The sequence below is a fragment of the Lactuca virosa genome, chromosome 4, assembly GCF_052849685.1.
Source record: "Lactuca virosa cultivar CGN04683 chromosome 4, Lactuca_virosa_CGN04683_v6, whole genome shotgun sequence".
Classification (NCBI taxonomy): domain Eukaryota; kingdom Viridiplantae; phylum Streptophyta; class Magnoliopsida; order Asterales; family Asteraceae; genus Lactuca; species Lactuca virosa.
In genome coordinates, this window is record NC_136429.1 from 421906905 (window position 1) to 421929467 (window position 22563).

Here is a 22563-nt window from a genome sequence, read left to right on the forward strand (position 1 = left end):
GAACATTTTGGAAATTTCAATGGTATTTTTTATACTAAAAAATAATGGTATTTTTTGAACATTTTTGAAACTTTGTTATATTTTTAAGACATTTTCCGTTACCTGCGGTAACCGGTTACCCATAAGGTTTTATTTGAACACATGTGTATTTCGTTGATATTTTGTGTATAAAAAATATACTTTAATGATATTTTGTGTACTAAAAAAACAATGGTTTTTTTTATATATTTTTGAAACTTCGTTGCTTTACTTTAAAAAAAAGTCATTTTCCTATTTTATTTGATTCCATTTCCTGCTTTTTTTTTTTTTAGTGAAACTTTTAAAAACACAATTTCTTTTAATTTTCTTTTCACTTTTTGTTTTATTTTCTCTCGGTTGAACTCGGAACGGGGTATTCGTCGGCTCCTCAAGCGATTCTTCGCTGCCGATTGCTCTCTGCGATTGCCATCGCCGTAGACCGTCGCACCCAACAGCACCGGCGACCGTCGAACTCCACAAATTCGATTCAGGTTCGATATTCTTCAATTTCGTTCAATTGCATTTTGCTGCTCTCGGTCACTTCCTTTTTTTCCCCTGATTTTAGTTGAAATCGAAATCATATGAGTTGTAATCGAAATCTTTGTGATTTTCTTCAATCCTCTACTGCTTTGGATTTACTTCAATCGTTTTAGATGTATATGTGAAACTGCAATGTTCATAACTGTGCAACAGGAACAATAATCATAGCATACATTTTTTTTTGGTAGTATTTGCTATATCCTAGGTTATCTCTATATTCAAATAGGTTATCTCAGTGTGAAACTGCAATTGCTACTGTTAATAACAGGAACATACAGATTGTGTTCATAACAGTGTAACCATCTTGTCCTCCATTTTTGCTACACATTTGAACATATACATATAAATTAAGTAGATGTTTTTACTGGTTCATTTACAACCGGTTTTTTCTGGTGGATCCAATTGGATCCGGCTTTTTTCAAAACACTGAAAAGCTATGTCCATTACAATATTACAGTAACTTTAGCACAAACTCCAAATCAAACCAAATTAGCACCAAAAACATAAAGATCGAACAGAAACAGAAAATCCATTGTAAAATAACCACATATTTGGTTTTGAAACAAAAAATGAAATAATATTTGCTAACAATCTGAGTGATTGACTATATATCATAGGATCAAACAGAATGTAGTTTTCATTCTATATAATTTATTTTTTAACATTATCTCCATTTGTAGTTTTCATCACCAAGTTATCATAATTCTATCACTAATTTCGTTGACAGGAGAACACAACAGAATGTAGGTTTCATTGACAAAGTTAATATGTTAAATGCTGTTGAAACATTAGATATTTTATAAAAAAGTTACTAATTTAAACAAAAAATCTTATTTGTAAAAAAAATCTTATTAGAATTAAATTAAAGATTTTTTTTAATACTATGGATGTAAACATAATAAAAAACAATTATTATTAGTTTTCGAAAAATTGTTAGTTATAATAAGAAAAATAAGTCATAATATAAAAGGAAGTCCTTTTTGGTAATTTTACACATATTAGTTTTTTTTCCCAAACACTAAAAATGGCTTATCAGCTTATAGCGGTTTAACTCTGGATAAGCTAATCCAAACACTTTTTTAACAACTCTGTTTTGATACTGATATAAGCTAATAAACTATAAGTTAAAAGGTAATAAACATTTTTAATAAGCTTAGCCAAACACCCTCTTAGTATTTGGATGAGAATGCTCACTCTTTGATGTAGTAGTCAGTCTGGTAGAAATGATTGTTTTGTTCTTTATTTTAGGTTGAATTTAACAATGCAAATGTGAATAATTGATAATCAAGCTAAATATGCTTTCAGTTTCATTAAGAGTTTGTCCCCTTGTACTTCAGTATGAACATTTTGAGTTGCAAAACATCATGAGAAGGAAGTTGCTGAGTTTATATAGAAGTAAAAACCTAGGAGTCACTAGCCACTTAGTATAGATGGAAATGATATAAGATAAGTTAAGTAAGTAACCCTTACTCTTTGGAGATATCACCTCAAAAATGTAAATTCAACAAGACAAGTAGTTCTAATAGCATCAAAAACCTTTGAATATTGATATAAACCTTTTTGACTTGGTACAAAAATGAGTCAAACTGAACATATGTTTGTTATCCTTAGAAACACTCAACTTTTTTAGTTCATGCAATGTATTTTAAGAAGTCATCCTTCATTTTTAAACAAAGTTACAACTTTAAAAGGTACTATAATTGCCAACTTTTGCCCTTCCTCTAGTCATACTTCGATTTTTGTTATCCCCTCTACTATTATTTTGGAGATTAAGAAGCTTTGTAGGGGGTTCTTGTGGAATAAGATAAACTCTTATTCTTCCGATCATTGCAGTCCCTTTTAAACAACTTAGAGACAGAGAGAGGAACACCTAAATACTTCACAAGAAAATTTCCCTCTTGAAAAGGATGATACCTATAATCATGCTCTTCATTCTATCACTCAAACCACTGAAGAAAATTTGACTTTTGGGCATACTAACACACAATCCAGATACCTTCTTGAAATCATCAAGGGACTGATTAATAGTTCTAGCAGACTCACAATTGCCATAACAAAAACCAATAGATCATCTGCAAAACATAGATGAGATATATGAAAACAACCAAGATTATTATTTTACACTTTCTGAACCCCTGTTGCTCCTATCTCAGCTGAAATGGATACGTTCAAAGGATGCGAAAAACTTTCTACATTGAGGCATATCTACAAAAATTTGGACAATGGGTTTAAGGAGGCCGTTAATCGGAAAATTGGTAACAATGAGAGTGGCTGTTATTTGCTGAGATTGTTGCGGCTGACAACAGACGGTATCCAGACTCCAGGTGGGCTGCTACACCCATTACTGAATAGATATGACTTGGATAACCACTACTTTAATATTAATGGACATATTCTAAACATCACACTAGAGGATGTTTTGTATATAACAGTTTTACACATTAATGGTCGGGCAATAATCTCATCAATAACACGGGATAATAAGGCATTCAGTAGAGTTTTCACATTTCTTCTCAGCATCTAAAACTTTGTTTGTTGACATATCTTTCATCGACATCATCCAATAATTCAATAATGGAGCATTTTGGTTCTCCAACTCGATTTCAAATCCAAGATTTGTAGAGAGTTTTGGAATGCGTGTACAGAAAAAAACCTGCAATAGAAAAAACAAAAAAATAAAAAAATATATTATAATCTTATATTGAGATGCAAAAATATGTCTTACCAAAAGAGGCCAGCAGATGCCATCAACTCTCTTTTTGGAATTTAACTTATATTTCTCAATCCCAACGTACAGGGTAGCCAGAAACGCTGCTCCCCAAGAGTAAGAATTTACTTTATCCATGTGTTCCACAAACTGTACAAGATATTCATGGACCACATTATCCTCATAGACTAGGGAAACAAAGAAAACAATGACGAGCAGAAGCAAGGCAGTCAGCCGTTCCGTTTCATGTTTTCTATCGTCTAATGCTACTTGTTTCAAATAGGGTATGGTCACGGGCCCGGGAGGAAGATTTGTTAAAACTCTACTAAATGTCTTATTATCCCGGGTTATTGATGACTTTATTGCCCGACCATTATTGGGTAGCCCGTTATATACAAAGCATCCTCCAATGTGATGTTTAGAATATATGACCACTAATATTAAAGTAGTGGTTATCCAAGTCATATCTATTTTGTAACACGTGTAGCAGCCCACCTGGATTTTAGATACTGTTTGTTGTCAGTCGCAACAATCTCAGGAAATAACAACCACTCTCATTGTTGTCAATTTTCCGCTTAACGACCTCTTTAAACTCATTGTCCAAATTCTTGTAGATATACCTAAATGTAGAAAGTTTTCCGCTTGCTTTGAACGTATCAATTTCAGCTTAGATAGGAGCAACAGAAGTTCAGAAAATGTAAAATAATAATGTTGGTTGTTTTCATCTGTAAAGTCACAATTGCCATAGGAAAGATGAACCGGAACGACTGACTATCTTGCTTTTGCTCGTCATTGTTTGCTTTTTTTCCCCAATTTGTGAGGATAATGTGGTCCATAAATATTTTGCTCGTAATTGTTTGCTTTAACATATAATTAGAAAAAATAAATTTAAATTTTGAAGTGTTCCCTAATATATCTCTTTGACTTGTGGGATGATATTAATGAAGAGTTGTATTAGAGTGACACATGTCAAATGGAGATTAAAACTATTCATTTATTATATATATATATATATATATATATATATATATATATATATTTTGATGATTTTGCTTTTAAAAAATAAAAATGTTATTTACTTTAGGTCAAAGACGTAAGACTTGTTAGGTTTTTTTTTCTTGAATTCATTCTAAAAATGCCGACACTTTCTCAGCCTCTACTCTCTACTCTCGTTCTCGTTCTTGAGCTGAATGATCTTGACTCTGGTTCTCATTCAGTCGTTCTTCAAAATATTGAATGCTCATCAGCTCATGTTCACTTCACGTAACCCTCTTGTGAGTCTTGTTGAGTACTCGAGTTTGCAACATTCTATCCCGGGCAGTTCTTCTTCTTCATCGTATTTTCCTGCTCAATCGGCTCAATCGCATCTTCCTGTTCAAGGTTAGTTCCATGGCTTTGCATATGTTAGATTTTTTTGTCAATGATAGCATCGGTTACTTCCACTCGATTATTGCATATGTTAGATTTTTATGTCGATGATTGCTCGGTTCTATCGCTTTGCATATGTTACAAGAACTTGTTAAATTGTTAATTGTTAACTGTTAATGGTTAACTGAGATAAGTTGGTATTCAATTTCGATTTTCCCCAATTTCAATTTCGAATTTCTCTCATATGAATTGATAACCTGTTAACTGAGATGAGTTGGTTACCTGATGTTGTTAACTGTTAAGCATCTTTAAGCATATGCTACTTCCATTCATTTATGAAGTTTTCTCTAAGAAAAATCTATCCTTTGGACTTCAAGAAGGTTGAAGAACTATATGCTCAAGTGTTTGAGGTTTTGAATAAACTATATAATCATTATTCTAATGTTTCTTCAATAACAAAGAATGATGTTGTTGCTGTTTGGCTTGCTGTTTGCTGTTTTTTGCTTGCTGCTGATGCTGTTTTGCTGTTGTTGTTTGGCTGTTTTATTGTTTCCTGTTGATGCTGTTTTGCTGTTTTTGTGCTGTTTGAAAACTTGCAGAATGTTGTTTGGCTGTTTGCTGTTTTGACTTTTGTTATTGCTGAAAATTGTCATTTTGTTATATTACTTGCTAAATTCCAATTGTGTTGGGATGGTGTTTTGAGATCAAGTTTTTATGATTATTTTAGTTTTCTATATTGTAGTCCTAGTCTCCTATTGTTTATAAAAGTTTATTTCAATGAAATGTATACAATAAAAAGTGTAAATTATCATGAAGCCGGGTACCCGGAACCGGTTCCAATTTTCTAGGAATTGGTGTAGGCGGTTCCGGTTCCAATACCCAAAACCTAAGAACCGCCGGTTCCGGGAGCGGTTCCGGTTCTGGCTAAAATAGGCGGGTACCCGGTTCTGCTCATCCCTAGTTTTGGTGCATTGAATTTCTTAATGCCAAAAAATCAACTTTTTTAGTTAGTAGTTACACAATCTTCATTTTATAATTACTTTGTGAAGTGATGACAAAGACGACGAACATGTCAATCAGTTTACGACGGTCGATCACTACCACGCCTTTTCATTCTGAGAGAATTAAGCAAACAGGTAATGTGCATTGTTCTTTTTGTTCTCTTACAGCTTCAAAGACAGTTCATCATTTTCATTTCATTATCCTATGTTTGCATCATCTCCATCCATCTGTTGTATCTTAAATTGGGCATATTTATTTGTCATTGCAGAAAATGAAATCGTTCAAATGTTCCAGATGTCGCGTCCCAGAGAAGATTCAAGGAATTTGCCCACCAATCAAAGAACATCAAGAAAGAGCTCTGCAAGAATGTTGGATGAGAGATTTATCAGGATTTTGAAGATATTCAAGTGGGGGCCTGATGCAGAAAAGGCTCTAGAGGTACTGAAATTAAGAGTTGATCATCGATTAGTTCGTGAGGTTTTGAACATAGATGTGGACATTAATGTCAAGATGCAATTTTTCAAGTGGGCTGGAAAGAGACGACATTTTGTGCATGATTCCACTACTTACATGACTTTAATTTCTTGTTTATCTGACTCTGAAATGTTCGGGGAGATGTGGAAGATGATCCAAGAAATGGTTCGACAATCAGTTGTCATCGATCCTAAAGATTTATCAGACATTGTGAGACTATTAGGCAAGGCTAAAATGGTCAACAAAGCACTCTCACTTTTTTATCAAGTCAAAGGTCGCAAGTGCAAGCCAACTGCAAGTACTTATAACTCCATTATCCTGATGCTAATGCAAGAAAATCACCCTGAAAAAGTGTATGATCTTTACAGTGAGATGTGTAATGAAGGTAATTGCTTCCCCGACACTATAACATACAGTGCTCTAATGTCAGCATTTGCCAAATTAGGCCATGATAATCCTGCTATACGATTGTTTGATGAAATGAAGGAAAATGGGTTTCATCCAAATGCTAAGATCTACACGACTTTATTATCAATATACTTCAAAGCTGGTAAAGTAGAAAAAGCTCTAGATTTAGTAACAGAGATGAAAGAGAAAGGTTGTATGCCTACTGTATACACCTACACAGAGTTAATAAGGGGGCTTGGGAAAGCTGGAAGGGTAGAAGAGTCATATGGGATATACATAGACATGGTCAAACACGGTTGTAAGCCTGATGTCATTCTCATAAACAATGTCATCAACATATTGGGGAAAAGTGGTCGTTTATCTGATGCCCGGAAGGTGTTCGATGAAATGTCATCTTTTCAAATTGAACCAAATGTGGTGACATACAACACTATGATAAAAGCTTTTTTTGAATCCAAAGCTTCCCATGAAGCTTCTTCATTGTTTGAGAAGATGAAAACTAACAACATTGTTCCCACCTCTTTCACTTACTCCATATTAATCGATGGTTTTTGTAAAACAAATAAAGTAGAAAAAGCATTATTACTTCTAGAAGAAATGGACGAAAAGGGTTTCCCTCCATGCCCAGCTGCTTACTGTAGTTTAATCAACACACTTGGAAAAGCAAAACGTTATGAAGCTGCAAACGAGTTGTTTCAAGAACTAAGAGAGAATTGTGGGAATTCTAGCTCAAGGGTTTATGCTATAATGATAAAAAACTTAGGAAAATGTGGGAAATTAAACGAAGCGAAATATCTTTTTAATGAAATCAAGAAACTTGGATCTGTTCCTGATGTGTATGCATATAATGCACTCATGTCGGGTATGGTAAGGGGTGGATTGATAGATGAAGCGTGTTCTTTAATGAGGAATATGGAAGAAAGTGGTTGTGTAGGTGATATAAACTCGCATAATATTATTTTAAATGGAGTGGCTAAAAGCGGGGGCCCACATCGGGCGATGATTATGTTTGAAAATATGAAACGTATGAAGTTGAAGCCGGATGTTGTCACTTATAATACTCTTCTTGGGTGTCTTAGTCATGCGGGTATGTTTGAGGAGGCTGCAAAGTTGATGAGGGAGATGAGATCATGTGGTTTTGAATATGATGATATTACTTATTCATCAATACTTGATGCAGTTGGGAAGATTGATGATGAACATGGAACACATCAAGTTCAATGAAAATGAACAAATTGGATTGTATGATGTTGTTTACTCCAAGTTTTTGATGAAGGTTTTGTGTGGTTGGAGATAGTGGTCGGCTGCAGAAGAAGATATACTTTATTTTTAACCGTAATAGCAATGTGGTTATATCATTTTTACCCAAAACAGAAACATAATTACATTTTCTTGAAATGTGATAGCAATTCCTTATTCATAATAGCAGTGTACTTTTATCAAGAATAGCAATACGTAACAAATGTACTATGCCCATATAAGTAGTGAAATGTAAGTATGTTGCTTTTATAGGTAAACATAAAGTAGATTGCTATTATCAGTAAAGAAACATAAGTATGTCGTTATTGTGGGTAAAAGATAAAGCACATTGCTCATATCGGTAGCAAGAGTAAAGGATGTTTTGGTTAGGGATGAGCAGAAAAAGCGGGTACCTGCTTTCGGAACCGGAACCGCCTCGGAACTGCCAGTTCTGAAACCGGAACTGCCTTAAGCGGTTCCGGTTCCGGTTCCCAAAGTGTCGGAACCGCCTAAAGCGGTTCCGGTTCCAATTCTCAATTTCTTAAAACTGTTACCTGGATAACCGCCGGTTCCGATTCCAATACCGGGTACCCGGAACCGCCGGTTACCCGGAACAGGTATCGGCGGGTACCCACCTTTTCTAAAGCAAATACTATATATATATATATATATATATATATATATATATATATATATATATATATATAGTATTTGCTTTAGAAAAGGTGGGTACCCGCCGATATATATATATATATATATATATATATATATATATATATATATATATAAGTTTATAACCCGTGGGAACCACGGTTACAAAATAAATTAAATTTTCTTAGTAAAAATTCATAAATTATTTATCAATTATTTTAAATAAATCATTAATTATGAGATATACCAAATTTTTAAAGTTATTATAACTTCAAATTTATTTAGAAAAAATAAATTTAAATTTTGAAGTGTTCCCTAATATATCTCTTTGACTTGTGGGATGATATTAATGAAGAGTTGTATTAGAGTGACACATGTCAAATGGAGATTAAAACTATTCATTTATTATATATATATATATATATATATATATATATATATTGATGATTTTGCTTTTAAAAAATAAAAATGTTATTTATTTTAGGTCAAAGACGTAAGACTTGTTAGGTTTTTTTTTCTTGAATTCATTCTAAAAACGCCGACACTTTCTCAGCCTCTACTCTCTACTCTCGTTCTCGTTCTTGAGCTGAATGATCTTGACTCTGGTTCTCATTCAGTCGTTCTTCAAAATATTGAATGCTCATCAGCTCATGTTCACTTCACGTAACCCTCTTGTGAGTCTTGTTGAGTACTCGAGTTTGCAACATCCTATCCCGGGCAGTTCTTCTTCTTCATCGTATTTTCCTGCTCAATCGGCTCAATCGCATCTTCCTGTTCAAGGTTAGTTCCATGGCTTTGCATATGTTAGATTTTTTTGTCAATGATAGCATCGGTTACTTCCACTCGATTATTGCATATGTTAGATTTTTATGTCGATGATTGCTCGGTTCCATCGCTTTGCATATGTTACAAGAACTTGTTAAATTGTTAATTGTTAACTGTTAATGGTTAACTGAGATAAGTTGGTATTCAATTTCGATTTTCCCCAATTTCAATTTCGAATTTCTCTCATATGAATTGATAACCTGTTAACTGAGATGAGTTGGTTAACTGATGTTGTTAACTGTTAAGCATCTTTAAGCATATGCTACTTCCATTCATTTGTGAAGTTTTCTCTAAGAAAAATCTATCCTTTGGACTTCAAGAAGGTTGAAGAACTATATGCTCAAGTGTTTGAGGTTTTGAATAAACTATATAATCATTATTCTAATGTTTCTTCAATAACAAAGAATGATGTTGTTGCTGTTTGGCTTGCTGTTTGCTGTTTTTTGCTTGCTGCTGATGCTGTTTTGCTGTTGTTGTTTGGCTGTTTTATTGTTTCCTGTTGATGCTGTTTTGCTGTTTTTGTGCTGTTTGAAAACTTGCAGAATGTTGTTTGGCTGTTTGCTGTTTTGACTTTTGTTATTGCTGAAAATTGTCATTTTGTTATATTACTTGCTAAATTCCAATTGTGTTGGGATGGTGTTTTGAGATCAAGTTTTTATGATTATTTTAGTTTTCTATATTGTAGTCCTAGTCTCCTATTGTTTATAAAAGTTTATTTCAATGAAATGTATACAATAAAAAGTGTAAATTATCATGAAGCCGGGTACCCGGAACCGGAACCGGTTCCGGGAGCGGTTCCAATTTTCTAGGAATTGGTGTAGGCGGTTCCGGTTCCAATACCCAAAACCTAAGAACCGCCGGTTCCGGGAGCGGTTCCGGTTCTGGCTAAAATAGGCGGGTACCCGGTTCTGCTCATCCCTAATTGATATCAAGACAGGAAAAAGTCGTTGACTTCAAAAATTCATCATGATGTCAAATTTATTTGTTAGTGTCTTGAAAATAATACCTGCCCAAAAATAAATTTTATCTTTCATGAGAAAATGAGTATATAAGAATTTACAATTGTTATATATATATATATATATATATATATATATATATATATATAAGAATTTACATTTTATCCAATGGCCACCAAACCTTTATCCTATGTCCCGCCAATTGTTTATTATTTTCAAGACACTAACAAATAAATTTGACACTATTTGGAAAGAAAGACATCGAAACCCAATGCAACAGCTACCTCAGCAACATACATGTCATCAACTCCGGTTATTGCCAAAAACGGGTATGTTATCAATCTTCCTTAATACGTTTTTTATTAAAATTGTTAAATTAGCCATGTTTATTCAATATATGCTTATTGCCAAAATGCTTCTTACCAAACTAACAATAAGTTTTCCAATTCCTCAAAAACAAAACACTACAAACTCCAATTTATTTTAATAAGATGCCAATTTACTTTCCACTCTTTCCACTTTATATTTCTCTAAATTCGGATCCCATTAAAGCAAAAAAAAAAATGTTCAAAACATGTGAACTGGACTTTGACTACTTTCTATGAGAAGCCACCAAACACTCGTACTTTCATTCCAATCTCTTTTTCTCCAAACCAATACCCAATTAAATATTTAATGCATAAGTTACAATACAAGCTAATAAAATTTGACATTTAAGTCCATTCTCACCCCCATACACACATGCTTCAAGTCTCGTAAATACAGACCTCATCAATATTTTTATGACCAATATGCCCATCTCAGCACCATTACACATGAGAAAGTACCAACTACATTTTCGAAACATCAGTTTTAAACTTTCTTTTGACCACTGTATCATATATGTATATTTACATTAAACCAATATTAAAAATGCTATAAAAAAAGACAACAATACCCCTCAATCCACTTGTTTTGCCTTTGTCGAACATAGTAGGAAAAATTGCCCTAGATTCCATCTTGAAAAGGATACGATTCCTAAAAGATTCCAGAAAATGACAAAAATAACCATCGGTGACTCCTTGATTTCTCCTGCCAAGCATATTTTCGAAAACTCATATAGGTTTGAGAAATCCTTTTGTAGTTGACAATAACTAATAAAGGACAATAATGACCAAATCAAGGGTAAAAATACAAAATACACCTTAAATTTCCACTCCATGTCAAGTTTTTCAACAAAAATCCCAACATCTACATTATAAAGTATTTTGCATGAAAGTAAGATGCTAATTTCACATAATATCAATTTTACCTTTCTTCCAATAGCCATATAAACCCTTCTAAAATATGTTCCATAGACATGTTTTAATGCTATTAACAGTACCTGCACATAATAAGTAATTCATATAAATTTTAGAAAATTGAACTTAAAAAAAAACTCATAGCATCATGGGATGCTCACAAACTTAATACTCATAAAGTAAAAAGTAAAGATAAAATAAGCACATACATGAACTTAAGCATATATCATACCTATAGTTTATATATAGCTTGATTGCACACATAATACCATGCTTCTGTTTCTTTTTTTATTGGACATACCTTAGTCATGAATATTCACAAATAACCTATACAACAAATTCTGCTTGACATTCTTTTTAAAAAAAAATAAATTATAAACTCGTTATTGTTAGATCTACATCTCAACTTTTTTAAGAGCAAACTGTCCATTAATAAACAATTTTTTTTAAATGAGTCAGACATATGAAACAACATATATAAAAAGATTTAGGAGAAACTACTTACCATATGTTCCTTTATTTAAGAAATATACCTAAGGAGATTTCATCACGGTTCTTAATAACCAAAAGGCTAAAACAAAAGTAGAAAGATAATAAAGACAAAAACTTCCTTTAAGTGACATTTTCTGGTCTCACATGTACAGATAGTTAGCCCTGATTTATGAATTGATCAGGTATTTACCACCAATTTGAAGTTGAAAGTAGCTCGGTTGACATACAAAATGAAAGTGTATATATTTCTACATTTAAAAAAGAAAAAAGTATATAAAAATTAAGTCAAAGAATCATGAAATACCTCCGTGTGCATCTGTAGTATTGGGAGTCTGAGATGCTGAAGTATTTTCCCCTTCAATATCCATGTTTAGGGCAGTATTGAATGTCTCAGTATCCCTAAATGCATTATTTCATCCTACGAAAATACAATTACCATATACATAAACATATAAAACAAAGATATAGCACCAATTAGGATATAAGAAATTAAGAATCACAACAAACACACGAAGAGAGAAGGGGGTTGTTAAAAAATTTCAACATTAAAAAGAAACATGCAAAGTAGATACACATTAGATTACAGAAATAAATAAATAAATAAATAAAAACATACCTGGTTCATATCAGTGGTCTGGATTGCTTCTTAACTCAACTTCAACATTCTTTTGCTGACATAGACTCCACTAACTGTTCTCTAAAAAAGATTTATCCCTGCAAATCATCAATATAATGATAAAAAAAATGAAGCTATAATTTATTACCTTGGTGTAATGTAACACCCTGTTTATTCATTAAATAAATAAACAAATTAATGAACGAATAGAAGCCCTAAAATAAATAATTATATATCAAATGATGGTCTCGTAGAGCTAATTGTCACACTCTAAGAGATTGAGGGTTAAAAGTGTAAAATCTGGTCTTAATTTGTAAGTTTTATGGAAGGCAGGGACTAAATGGAAATTATTGGGACTTCATTGAAGAGATTTTGGAGGCCTAGGGGCTGTTTGGTAAATCAGGTATCAAATTTGAAGGGGATTTTCGAAGCTGGGGTAGAAAAGGTAAAATTTGGGCTTAGTTTGAAAAGATTAGAGATGGGAGGGGCTGGAAATGTCAATCCTCACGAAGTTTGTATGGGACACGGGTATTAAACCCGTTACCTTCTCCATGCCAAACCCTAAACCTAGTTGCTATGTTTCAGTCGCCATGTGAAACCTCGAGCCGCCACTCCCACTTACTCGACCTCCGGCGCCGCACCAGCACCTCCGTTGAGGTCGTCAACCACCTGATACCGCCACAGCGCTGCCGCCAGACGTCTTGGCCCGCCGAGAACAAACCTTGAAGCTGTAAACGGAGTCTGTTGCCACCGCTTCTCTGTCATCTCCTTCCTCTGCTGCTATCGTCTTCTGCAGACGAACGTCATCTGTCACCGGCGCTACTCCGACTGTTCTTCGCCACCTCCTGCCCAACAGACACCGACAAAGTCGCTGAAGCTGGTTCCGTCGCCGACCTCCTCCACCATGTCCGAGGTGTTGCTGCGTGGTGGGTGCTTGTTCTTCGCGTGTGTGCGTGAATCGTTGCTGCAATCATGTTTGTATGTGCGTTTGTTGGCTGGCCGGACGTTGAAGAGAGCCACCATGGCAGCCAACCATGGTGGTTGTCGCCATTTGTTTTCTGCCACCTTTGACCACCGTGTATGGGGTGGCTGTGGGTTTAAATTGGTGTGTGCATGTTCATTTCAGTGGAGATGTGTTGGGTGTTTTGTTAGCCGGAATTCACGAGAAAAAGCCACCACCACCACCGTGAGGTGGTGGCTGCCGCCATGCGCCACCGCCGGCCACCACAAGGTGGTTATGTGTGTGTGTTAGTTAGTGTGTGTGTGTTACTTTTGGTTTTTCCATTGTAAATTGTAACAAAAAAAGGAATAATGAGAAAGAAACCCTAACCACCACCGTGAGGTGGTGGCTGCCGCCACCGGCCGCAGTGTCGGGTGGCGGTGTGCTTGCCTCGTTGAGTTTGATTCGTTTGGGGGTGCTTGAAACCCTAATGGGCCTTGTAAGCCCTAATGGACCCAATGAAGCTTAATGGACCTAAAAGCCTAAGCATGTGACTTATGGGCTTAATGATATTCTAGTGGGCCTAATAGGCCCAATAAAATGCTAATTGACCTAAAAGCCCAATAAATTGATAAACGGGCTAGTATTTGGGTTGGAAATCCTAATTAGGGTTTGGAAAACCCTAATGCAATGAAACCCTAATTTGGGGAATTAATCGGGACACACGAGAATTATTTGATAACTTGAAATATTAAATAATAATCATTGGTAAAAATTAATCTAAGCAACATTGGACTTAATGGATTAAGTCCTTAGTGGATTAAGTCCTTAATGGGTTAAGTAGGAAACTTAACCCTAATCATCATTTTATGAGAAACCCTAATTTCACTTGGGTTTATTATTGGGCCTTGATGATTGGATTATTAATGGGCCATCCAAAGTCAAGCAATTGGACTAGAATAATTTAGTGGGCCTAGGGTAAGGCCCATGTAAGGGGTTTGGGCCTAATTTGGAAAATTGGGCCATAGATAGGCCATAGTTGGGCCTTAATGATTATATGATGTTGGGCCTTAGAATAAGACCATGTATAGGCTTGGGCCCAATTTGGAAAATTGGGCCATATGTTGGGCTTTGATTTCTAATTGACTTTGGGCCTATGGATTGGGCCTTGGGCTTAAATAAGCCAAGCTTGGGGTAATGTAGTAATTATCCAAAGTATGTACTTATGGTTATGTGGTGGAACCCAATTATTAACTGGGTGTTATTTTGGTGTTGACAGTTCGGGAATCTGTCATCCAACAGCTGGGGTTGAGTCTGCGGGACTTCAGCAGTGTGGGATTGTGTCTTCGGGACTTCAGCAGTGAGGTGAGTTTCCTTCCGGTAGGAACGGGTCTACGGCCACAATGCCGACCCGTTTAGATGTTAGTAGTTCTGGACTTTGGTCTGATGCCGGGGGTTAGCCCGATGCAGTTTATATGTTTTCGGACTTCGGTCCGATGCCGGGGTGGTCCCGAGAAGTAGTTATGTATGCTTGATGTCTTTGTGATTCATGCATGTTTATGTTATGTGTTATGTGTTCCGGACTTCGGTTCGATGCCGGGCAAGCCCGATGCAACAGTTACATGTTTATGTTATGTGTTATGTGTTTCGGACTTCGGTCCGATGCCGGGCAAGCCCGATGCAGCAGTTATATGTTTATGTTATATGTTATATGTTTATGCTCATGTTATGTTCAGTTTATTCCGGACTTCGGTCCGATGCCGGGCGGGGCCCGATGTAGTGGGCGGAGCCCAAATTATGTCGGACTTCGGTCCGATGCCGGGCGGGGCCCGATGCAGTGGGCAAGGCCCAATATTTGTTATATGTGTTATTGTATGGTATGTGGTAGTTTGGGGGAACTCACTAAGCTTCGTGCTTACGGTTTACAGTTTTGGTTTCAGGTACTCGTTTTCAAAGGAAATGAGTCGGCTTGATCGCAATGCATCACTTGTTTTCCGCACATGAGATCTTTGGGATTACACTCTGATACAGTTTTACGATAACATGTTTTGATTACTAACACTTTGGTTTTGACATGAGATGTTATTATGAATGTTTTCTTATACTGTTGGTTTTATAATAACTTAATAAAAATGAAATTTTTGGTCTTGAATTTTGGGATGTTACAAATAATATCATCAGCTTCATAAAAGTAAAAGTATGTAACAAAAAATCCACACCTTTCCCACATATTCTCCTTGCTATGTGTAAGAGCCACATATTCTCCTTGCTATGTGTAAGAGAGTTACACCTTAATCTGTTACTTTTTTTTTACCTAAAATTAGAACTTATTTTTCATGTTTATTGTTCCAGGGCCAAAAGTTTGACAAATGGTAGCAATATAACGATATGCAAAATTACCTTATTTATATTCTGACTTGAAGTTTTCAACATCTGTTCTTCTCAAACAATTCCATGATATCATTACCACATTCTTTTGGCAACTTAGTATATAAAATAGCCCAAAACAGAGGACATCAAACCGAATGAAGTAATTATAGTCTTGATCCTTCAGATTTAACTTCAACTTTTCCAAGTGAAATAATATTTTCCATCAAATAGAGATTAAAATGAATCAAATTAGGTTAAACATTGCAAATTGCAAGCTGAAAGTAATAAACTGAATTTATTGGATATTAAGAAATCATAAAAAGAAAAAAAGCATGACATTTGTATGACTAATAATATCATAATAAAATGATGATACCTCCTCATCCTCAACTAAATATGAAGTTTTTCTCGTAAGTCCTCTTGAGAATTGTGTCGGATCCACATCCTTTTCAGCCCACCTACCACTAGAAGGATCATGAATTACTATTTTTAGTTTGGGACGAAGGTATAGTTAAATTAAATTGATTAAAATACCTTTCTAGCGATGAATTCAGGATGACCAATGCAAATTTATGGTGGCTCGACTGATGCTCCATTGGAGAAGTTAAGTTATCTGGCCAAAAACCACCAAAAACAATTGTAGAATAACGAAAATGATTAAATATATTACCTGTAGTTTCGTTCAGAACATGCTCCTTTAGAAGACACTCCAAATAGCTGAAAACCACCTCCAAAATTTTGAATCTTGTGTGTGCTCCTGCCTTTGAAGGTATTCCCAATAGTAAGATCGTTAGATAAATAAGTGACAATTCAAGGAAATGACTGAAACATTGAAGGAATTGAGGGAACGGATGACAATAGGGTTGATTCACCGGTTTCCTTTGGTATTTAACTATTCATACAAAAGAGGAAGGGGAGATGGTGGTGGGAATTGTAGTCCAGAAAGTAAAAGGCCTAACCAAGAATCAAGAAGCTGTTTAAAAGTTGCTAGGAATTGTAGTCCAGAAATCAAGCATTGTGACTTTTTACAGATTGCTGGAAAAAAGAGAAAATCAAGCAAAAAAATTTATAGATTTCAAAAGAAGTACAATTCGTTGAAATTAAAACAGATATGAAGAATAGGAATGGATGAAAATTGACCGTACCTGCATATTTGGGAAGAGTTGAAGGAGCAGGAGTTTATCCCTAAGATTGGAATGTTACGGATTGCACGAATATTTGCCCTAAGACTGGAAATGTTAAAAAAACCAAATATATCAAACATCTAGTGTAGATTAAGGCCTTATCTTGATTTTATTGAGCAATTATGGCAATAGCAAGACTATATGGTGAGTCGCCGAGGCAGGGAAATTGATATGTCGCGTTAGTTCGGAATACAAACCCATAAACGCAGCTCGATATACATCAGTTTCCTTTGCTATTTATACAAGAAGGGAACGGGGAGATGGTGGTGGGGGTGACAGTTTGTGAGATAAGGGACCGAACGTGGGGAGGAGTTGAAGAGAACGGCGGAGGGAGAATGGACGATTGTACAGAAAGTGGGGAGAAAATGAACCGCCGAAAACCTGTAAACAACGAGTTTATGCGGTGAGCATGACATCTGAGCAAGATTTGACGGCTCAAAATCCTCAGACGGTTATTCAGTTGTTACCGGCATGAACACAATCGTGGGTAGAGATGAAATCGTGGGCAGAAGAAGTTGAAACGGATCGACTGAACTGCAAACAACCGCCATAAGTTGTAGGAGTTTTAAAGGTCAGGATGTCTGACGACGGTTTTTCCACTCATCGTCATCAATAGTATTAATAATTATGTGCATAAAAGAATAAAACTATAAATTCTGATAGAATATGATAGACAATAAAGAAGTGTAATTTATTTTTAAGTACACAATACAACCAATTCTGATAGAATATGAGAGATATTGAACCTTTGTATGTAAATTTGATCAGAATAAAACTATAAAATAAGATGCAACCACTCAATTTACTTTTTAATGTCAAACAATCAACTATTTTGTGTACACACTCAAACATTCATCCATTCGATTTTCCTAAACAACTATGGAACGAAAACGATTAAGTGGGAAGATTCAATTTAAATGATTTATCACACATTTTATTCTATACTGAGTTTCTTATATGAAAGCTAAGGCCTGTTCAATCTATGAGAATAAATATTACATAAAATATATGTTACTAGTAATTCTGACAGAATATATGTTATATGACAGAATACATTCTCGCAGAATATGGCATAATATATAGAATATGACATAATACATAAAATACATTTTGACAGAATACATGAAATACATAGAATATGACAGAATACATAGAATATTACAGAATCCATGTCTAAAATTACTAGAAACTATGTTTTAAATATGGAATTAGTCAATTACCGAGAATTTGGCTTGAAACATCTCTTATGCATTCTATCTAACACCTTCTGTGCATTATCCAATTGTCCTAACTTTAATCTGTAAGAATGATACTGTAAATATTCTCCCAGAATGGTTCTGAATTTTATTAAAAAGTATGAAATTAATTCAAAGAAATCAAATCAAATCATCATGTTTATGGAATAACTAATCATAAACAAAGTCAAAATAGAGAAAATAAAAACCTCATTAGACCAACACCAAATCATATTAACAAAACTACATTGGCTGATTTTCAAATGCGTATAAATACTTGAATGAGCGAAATATTTGATTCAAACATTTTAACAAACAATTGGCGAGCAAAAGCAAATGCCTTCTGAATCTGAAGCTATGTGTGCAAAAAATAGAAATTTCTTTGCTGAAATTAATATTAACTAATATGATTTCATAATAAATTTCTAAAAAAAATTATGGAAAGAAAATACTCAAAATACATACCTTCAACGATGATGAAACCTTAAGCTTCAAGCCTTGGAAATCGATTTAACGGACTGAGTTTTTAAGAAACTAATTGCTTTGCTTATTTCACTTCGATTTTGACTGTTTATGTTGTGATTTAAACGAACTGATTTTGCAGCTGCGATTTGGATCGAGTACGCACTGAATAGTTAAATAGTGATTACGATAATGGTGGTTCTGGACGTTGAAAGCCAAGATGATGGTGGTTCTAGACAATTTTCAAAGAAAGAGAGGGGATCGATGGTGGTGTTATAGATTTGTGAAACTGATAACCTAAATTAATGGGATATTAATTGATTTTGATTTATTTTACCATAATTAATTATAATGTAGATTACTCTTATACCCTTCTATTATTTATTAATGATTTAATTATTTCCAAAATTCTCATTGGTTCTTACAAGCACACACACAATATATATATATATATATATATATATATATATATATATATATATATATATATATATATATATATATATATATATATATAGGTTTAGGTTGTATGGAAAACAAAAAACCCTAAAAATCATAAAAATGCATAAAAAAATATTTAGAGATCACAAAACTTTTTTTTGAATTTTTTTTTATAAATAATCGCAGTTTTTTCTTAAAATTTGTTGAAAAAAAAAAATTAAAAAATCAATTTTTTTTATATAATTTTTTTTTCAAATTTTTTTTCAGTGAATTTGTCTATATATATATATATATATATATATATATATATATATATATATATATATATATAGGTTTAGGTTCTATGGAAAACAAAAAACCCTAAAAATCATAAAAATGCATAAAAAAATATTTAGAGATCACAAAACTTTTTTTTTGATTTTTTTTATAAATAATTGCAGTTTTTTCTTAAAATTCGCTGAAAAAAATAAAAAATCATTTTTTTATATAATTTTTTTTTCAAAATTTTTTTTCAGCGAATTTGTCTAGAAAGCTGCGATTTTTTCAAAAAAAATTCAAAAAAAGGTTTTGTGATCTCTAAGTATTTTTTTTATGCATTTTTATGGTTTTTTTATTTTCCAAATAACCCTTCCGTATATATATATATATATATATATATATATATATATATATATATATATATATATAACATTATATTTGAGTGGATTTTCAAAGTACAATGTCTTAATAAGCAAAAATTTTGAATGTTATAAGTAAAAAAAACAAAATTTGATGTTATAATTGAATGGATTTACAAAATTAAAGTATATTATAAATTTCACAATAAGCCAAAACTTTTGTGGTCACATGCCGGTTTAGAGCAGCAATTCCGGATCGGTGGAAAACCTTCTTTAAGTTGGTGAAATGGAGCAAACGGAGTTAAAGTGAGTTGTTAAAGGCAATTGTTTTCTTTTAACAAGGAACATGTATTATTAGAAATTTATAAACAAATATTCCAAAACTCCATAAAGAAACAACCTAAAAAAGAGCATTTTTAGCAAATACTTTCGGATTTGAGTCTAGTTTCCAAATCTTACAAAATGTAAATGAAATAGAAGATTTTTTTTTATGGGAAATAGAAACTCCTTAAATCCAAAGTTTCACGGAAACATCCCATGTGTAGTGGAATTTAAAACAATACCTAAACAAAAACCATATCACCTCTTAAGTGAACAAACTTGATATGTAATTGTAATAACTAATCATACTAATAACAAACTCTTGTTGTTCAAATATAAAAATGATTTTTTCGTTAGTTTGCGCAAAATGTTAAATAATCGGGACTTTTCTATTAAAAAAAAACTTTTAAGATTTTATTGAAACTTTTCCCAAAAGTTTGGGACTTTTCTGTAGATTTTCCATATAATGGTCCTTACAATTTAGAGGAAATACTTATAAAATACAAAAAAAAAATGAAAAAGAAAAAAATAAAGGGTAAAAATGTCATTTTATAGAAAGTTAACGGTATTCGTTTGATAGCGTGTGTTGGACGAATCGTTTATGTAATCTTGAAATAGCATAAGGACCGAGTCTGTTCATTTTATTGAAGTTGAAATAGCATAAGGACCGAGATTATAGTTGTCTATTATGCCATACCACATGGACCATTTTTGTAATTTTCTCTATATACTAAGAGAATGTTTGGCTAAACTTATTTAAGGAGGTTTTTGACTTAGTGGTATAAACCAACAAAAGTAGTGTTTGGATGATAAGTTTTTAAAAAATAGCTTATAGGTAACATTTTTCATAAGTTGGTTACAACTAAAAAGTTGCTTATTTCACAATCTATCTTTACGAATTTAACAATATACCCTATTACCCTTACATTTAGTTCTCAAGTTGTAGCTGAGAAAAGCAAAGAAGAGAAAAGAAAGCAATGAGAGAAAAGAAGAGAATGAAAATGGAAAAAAAAATTGTGTTTCGTGTTCCCAAAAATTGAAAAGAAGTGAAAGGAAAATTAAACATTTTATTATTTGCTTCAAATCTTTTCAAATCAAAAAGAAAGTTAGGAGGAAAAATGATAATTTCATTTTCTTCCGCTTCCTCCTTTTTAATGAAACTTTTAAAAACATCGATTTCTTTTAATTTTCTTTCACTTTTTCTTTTATTTTCTCTCGGTTGAACTCGGAACGGGGTATTAAGAGGGTGTTTGACATTGCTTTTTAAACAACTTTTAGACTTTTTACTTTTAGGAAAAGTCAAAAAAATCTAAAAGTTATTTGGGAAGTTATAAAAGATCTTTTGAAATAACTTTTGGTAAAGAACAAAATCCTCCTCTTTGAAAAGTCATGGAAACATGACTTTTTTGTAACTTTTGAAACAAATAGAAAGTAAATTACATTAATACCCTTAAACTTATCAATCATTAAACACTCTCCCACTCAACAACATTAAATATCATTTTTTCCCCTGCTAATCCAAACATAATTTAAAAAAGACTAAACTGCACAAATAGTCCCCGTGGTTTGCTCAAAATTGTCACTTTGGTCCAAAAAAGTTTGGACTAGCACCAGGTGTCCAAAACTTTCACTTTGTTGCGTTTTTGGTCCACTCTATTATGTCTTTTTTCAAAATGACGCATTTGCCCCTATTAATATGATTTTCTTTTTTTCTTATTTGCTTTTCTGATTTTCAGATTAAAAAAAATTAAAAAAAAATATACAGCTAATAACCCACCAAACCCCACCCCACCTCTCTCTATCTCTCTCTCTCTCTCGTCAAACTCGTCAGAACAGGAAAGCAAAAGCAGCAGGGCTGCCATTGCCGCCCTTCGTCGCCGCTGCTGTGGAATCCCATCGGACACCACCAACCTCTTGACACCACATGATGATCCCGCCTCGATGCATGTTCACAACTCAGCTCGTCGGAACCCTAGTTGTAGGGACGTTGAATCTCGCGGGGCTTCATCCCGAAATTCCATGGACATCCCCCAAATTCAAAGTTACATTTGATACTTTTGTGATTTGGGGAGTCATCGGACCTGAGCGAATCTTTGGTTCCGGAGGTTTGTATAGAAATTTGATATGGTTTTTTCTAATCGGTGGCGTTGGATGCAGGGACGACGTTCATGGGTGTGTTGTTGTTCTTCGCCTTGCAAAACGAAGTGGTTAATTTGAAGTGCCCTACGCCCTTCTGGTCGGAATCGGCGATGAGCAACAAGGCGACAACGATCTACTGTGGTGGTCGGAGTCCGTTCCAGCGGCTCCGGTTACTATGTATCGGGTCGGAATCGACGGAGAAAGTGAATGGGTGTGGAGAGGGGCCCGGTGGTGGCCGAAATCTATGGCTGCGGGTTGTCTTCCTTGCCGGAAAG

General features: G+C 34.0%; 2 protein-coding genes and 1 long non-coding RNA gene across 12 annotated transcripts; 2 read left to right on the forward strand and 1 right to left on the reverse strand.

Moving 5' to 3' along the window:
• Positions 1 to 371: 371 nt before the first annotated feature.
• LOC145108993 (uncharacterized) lies at positions 372 to 7963 on the forward strand. 4 transcript variants are annotated; one of them, XM_079046087.1, is made up of 4 exons: positions 372 to 509; positions 4419 to 4645; positions 5683 to 5769; positions 5904 to 7963. In XM_079046087.1, the coding sequence occupies exons 2-4, from the start codon at positions 4456 to 4458 to the stop codon at positions 7739 to 7741; spliced, it is 2115 nt and encodes a 704-aa protein (XP_078902213.1). In that variant the 5' UTR covers positions 372 to 509; positions 4419 to 4455; the 3' UTR covers positions 7742 to 7963. The 4 variants fall into 4 exon arrangements, with proteins under 4 accessions (XP_078902213.1, XP_078902214.1, XP_078902216.1 ...); XM_079046088.1 differs by having other exon boundaries at positions 4483 to 4645; XM_079046090.1 differs by lacking the exon at positions 4419 to 4645.
• A 948-nt stretch (positions 7964 to 8911) lies between these two features.
• On the forward strand, positions 8912 to 15671 carry LOC145108994 (uncharacterized). Of its 7 annotated transcripts, XR_013708691.1 has the most exons (6): positions 8912 to 9187; positions 9992 to 10520; positions 12913 to 13024; positions 13165 to 13810; positions 14799 to 14884; positions 15460 to 15671. XR_013708691.1 is itself a non-coding variant. In XM_079046091.1 (4 exons), the coding sequence occupies exons 1-4, from the start codon at positions 8998 to 9000 to the stop codon at positions 15490 to 15492; spliced, it is 384 nt and encodes a 127-aa protein (XP_078902217.1). In that variant the 5' UTR covers positions 8912 to 8997; the 3' UTR covers positions 15493 to 15671. The 7 variants fall into 7 exon arrangements, 1 of the variants encoding a protein (XP_078902217.1); XR_013708688.1 differs by having other exon boundaries at positions 12913 to 13810; XR_013708692.1 differs by having other exon boundaries at positions 12913 to 13505.
• LOC145108995 (uncharacterized) lies at positions 10788 to 12707 on the reverse strand. Its single transcript, XR_013708694.1, has 4 exons — positions 12580 to 12707; positions 12268 to 12381; positions 11483 to 11554; positions 10788 to 11262 (listed from the first exon to the last, which is right to left on the reverse strand). It is a non-coding gene; the product is annotated as an uncharacterized LOC145108995 (long non-coding RNA).
• Positions 15672 to 22563: the final 6892 nt, after the last annotated feature.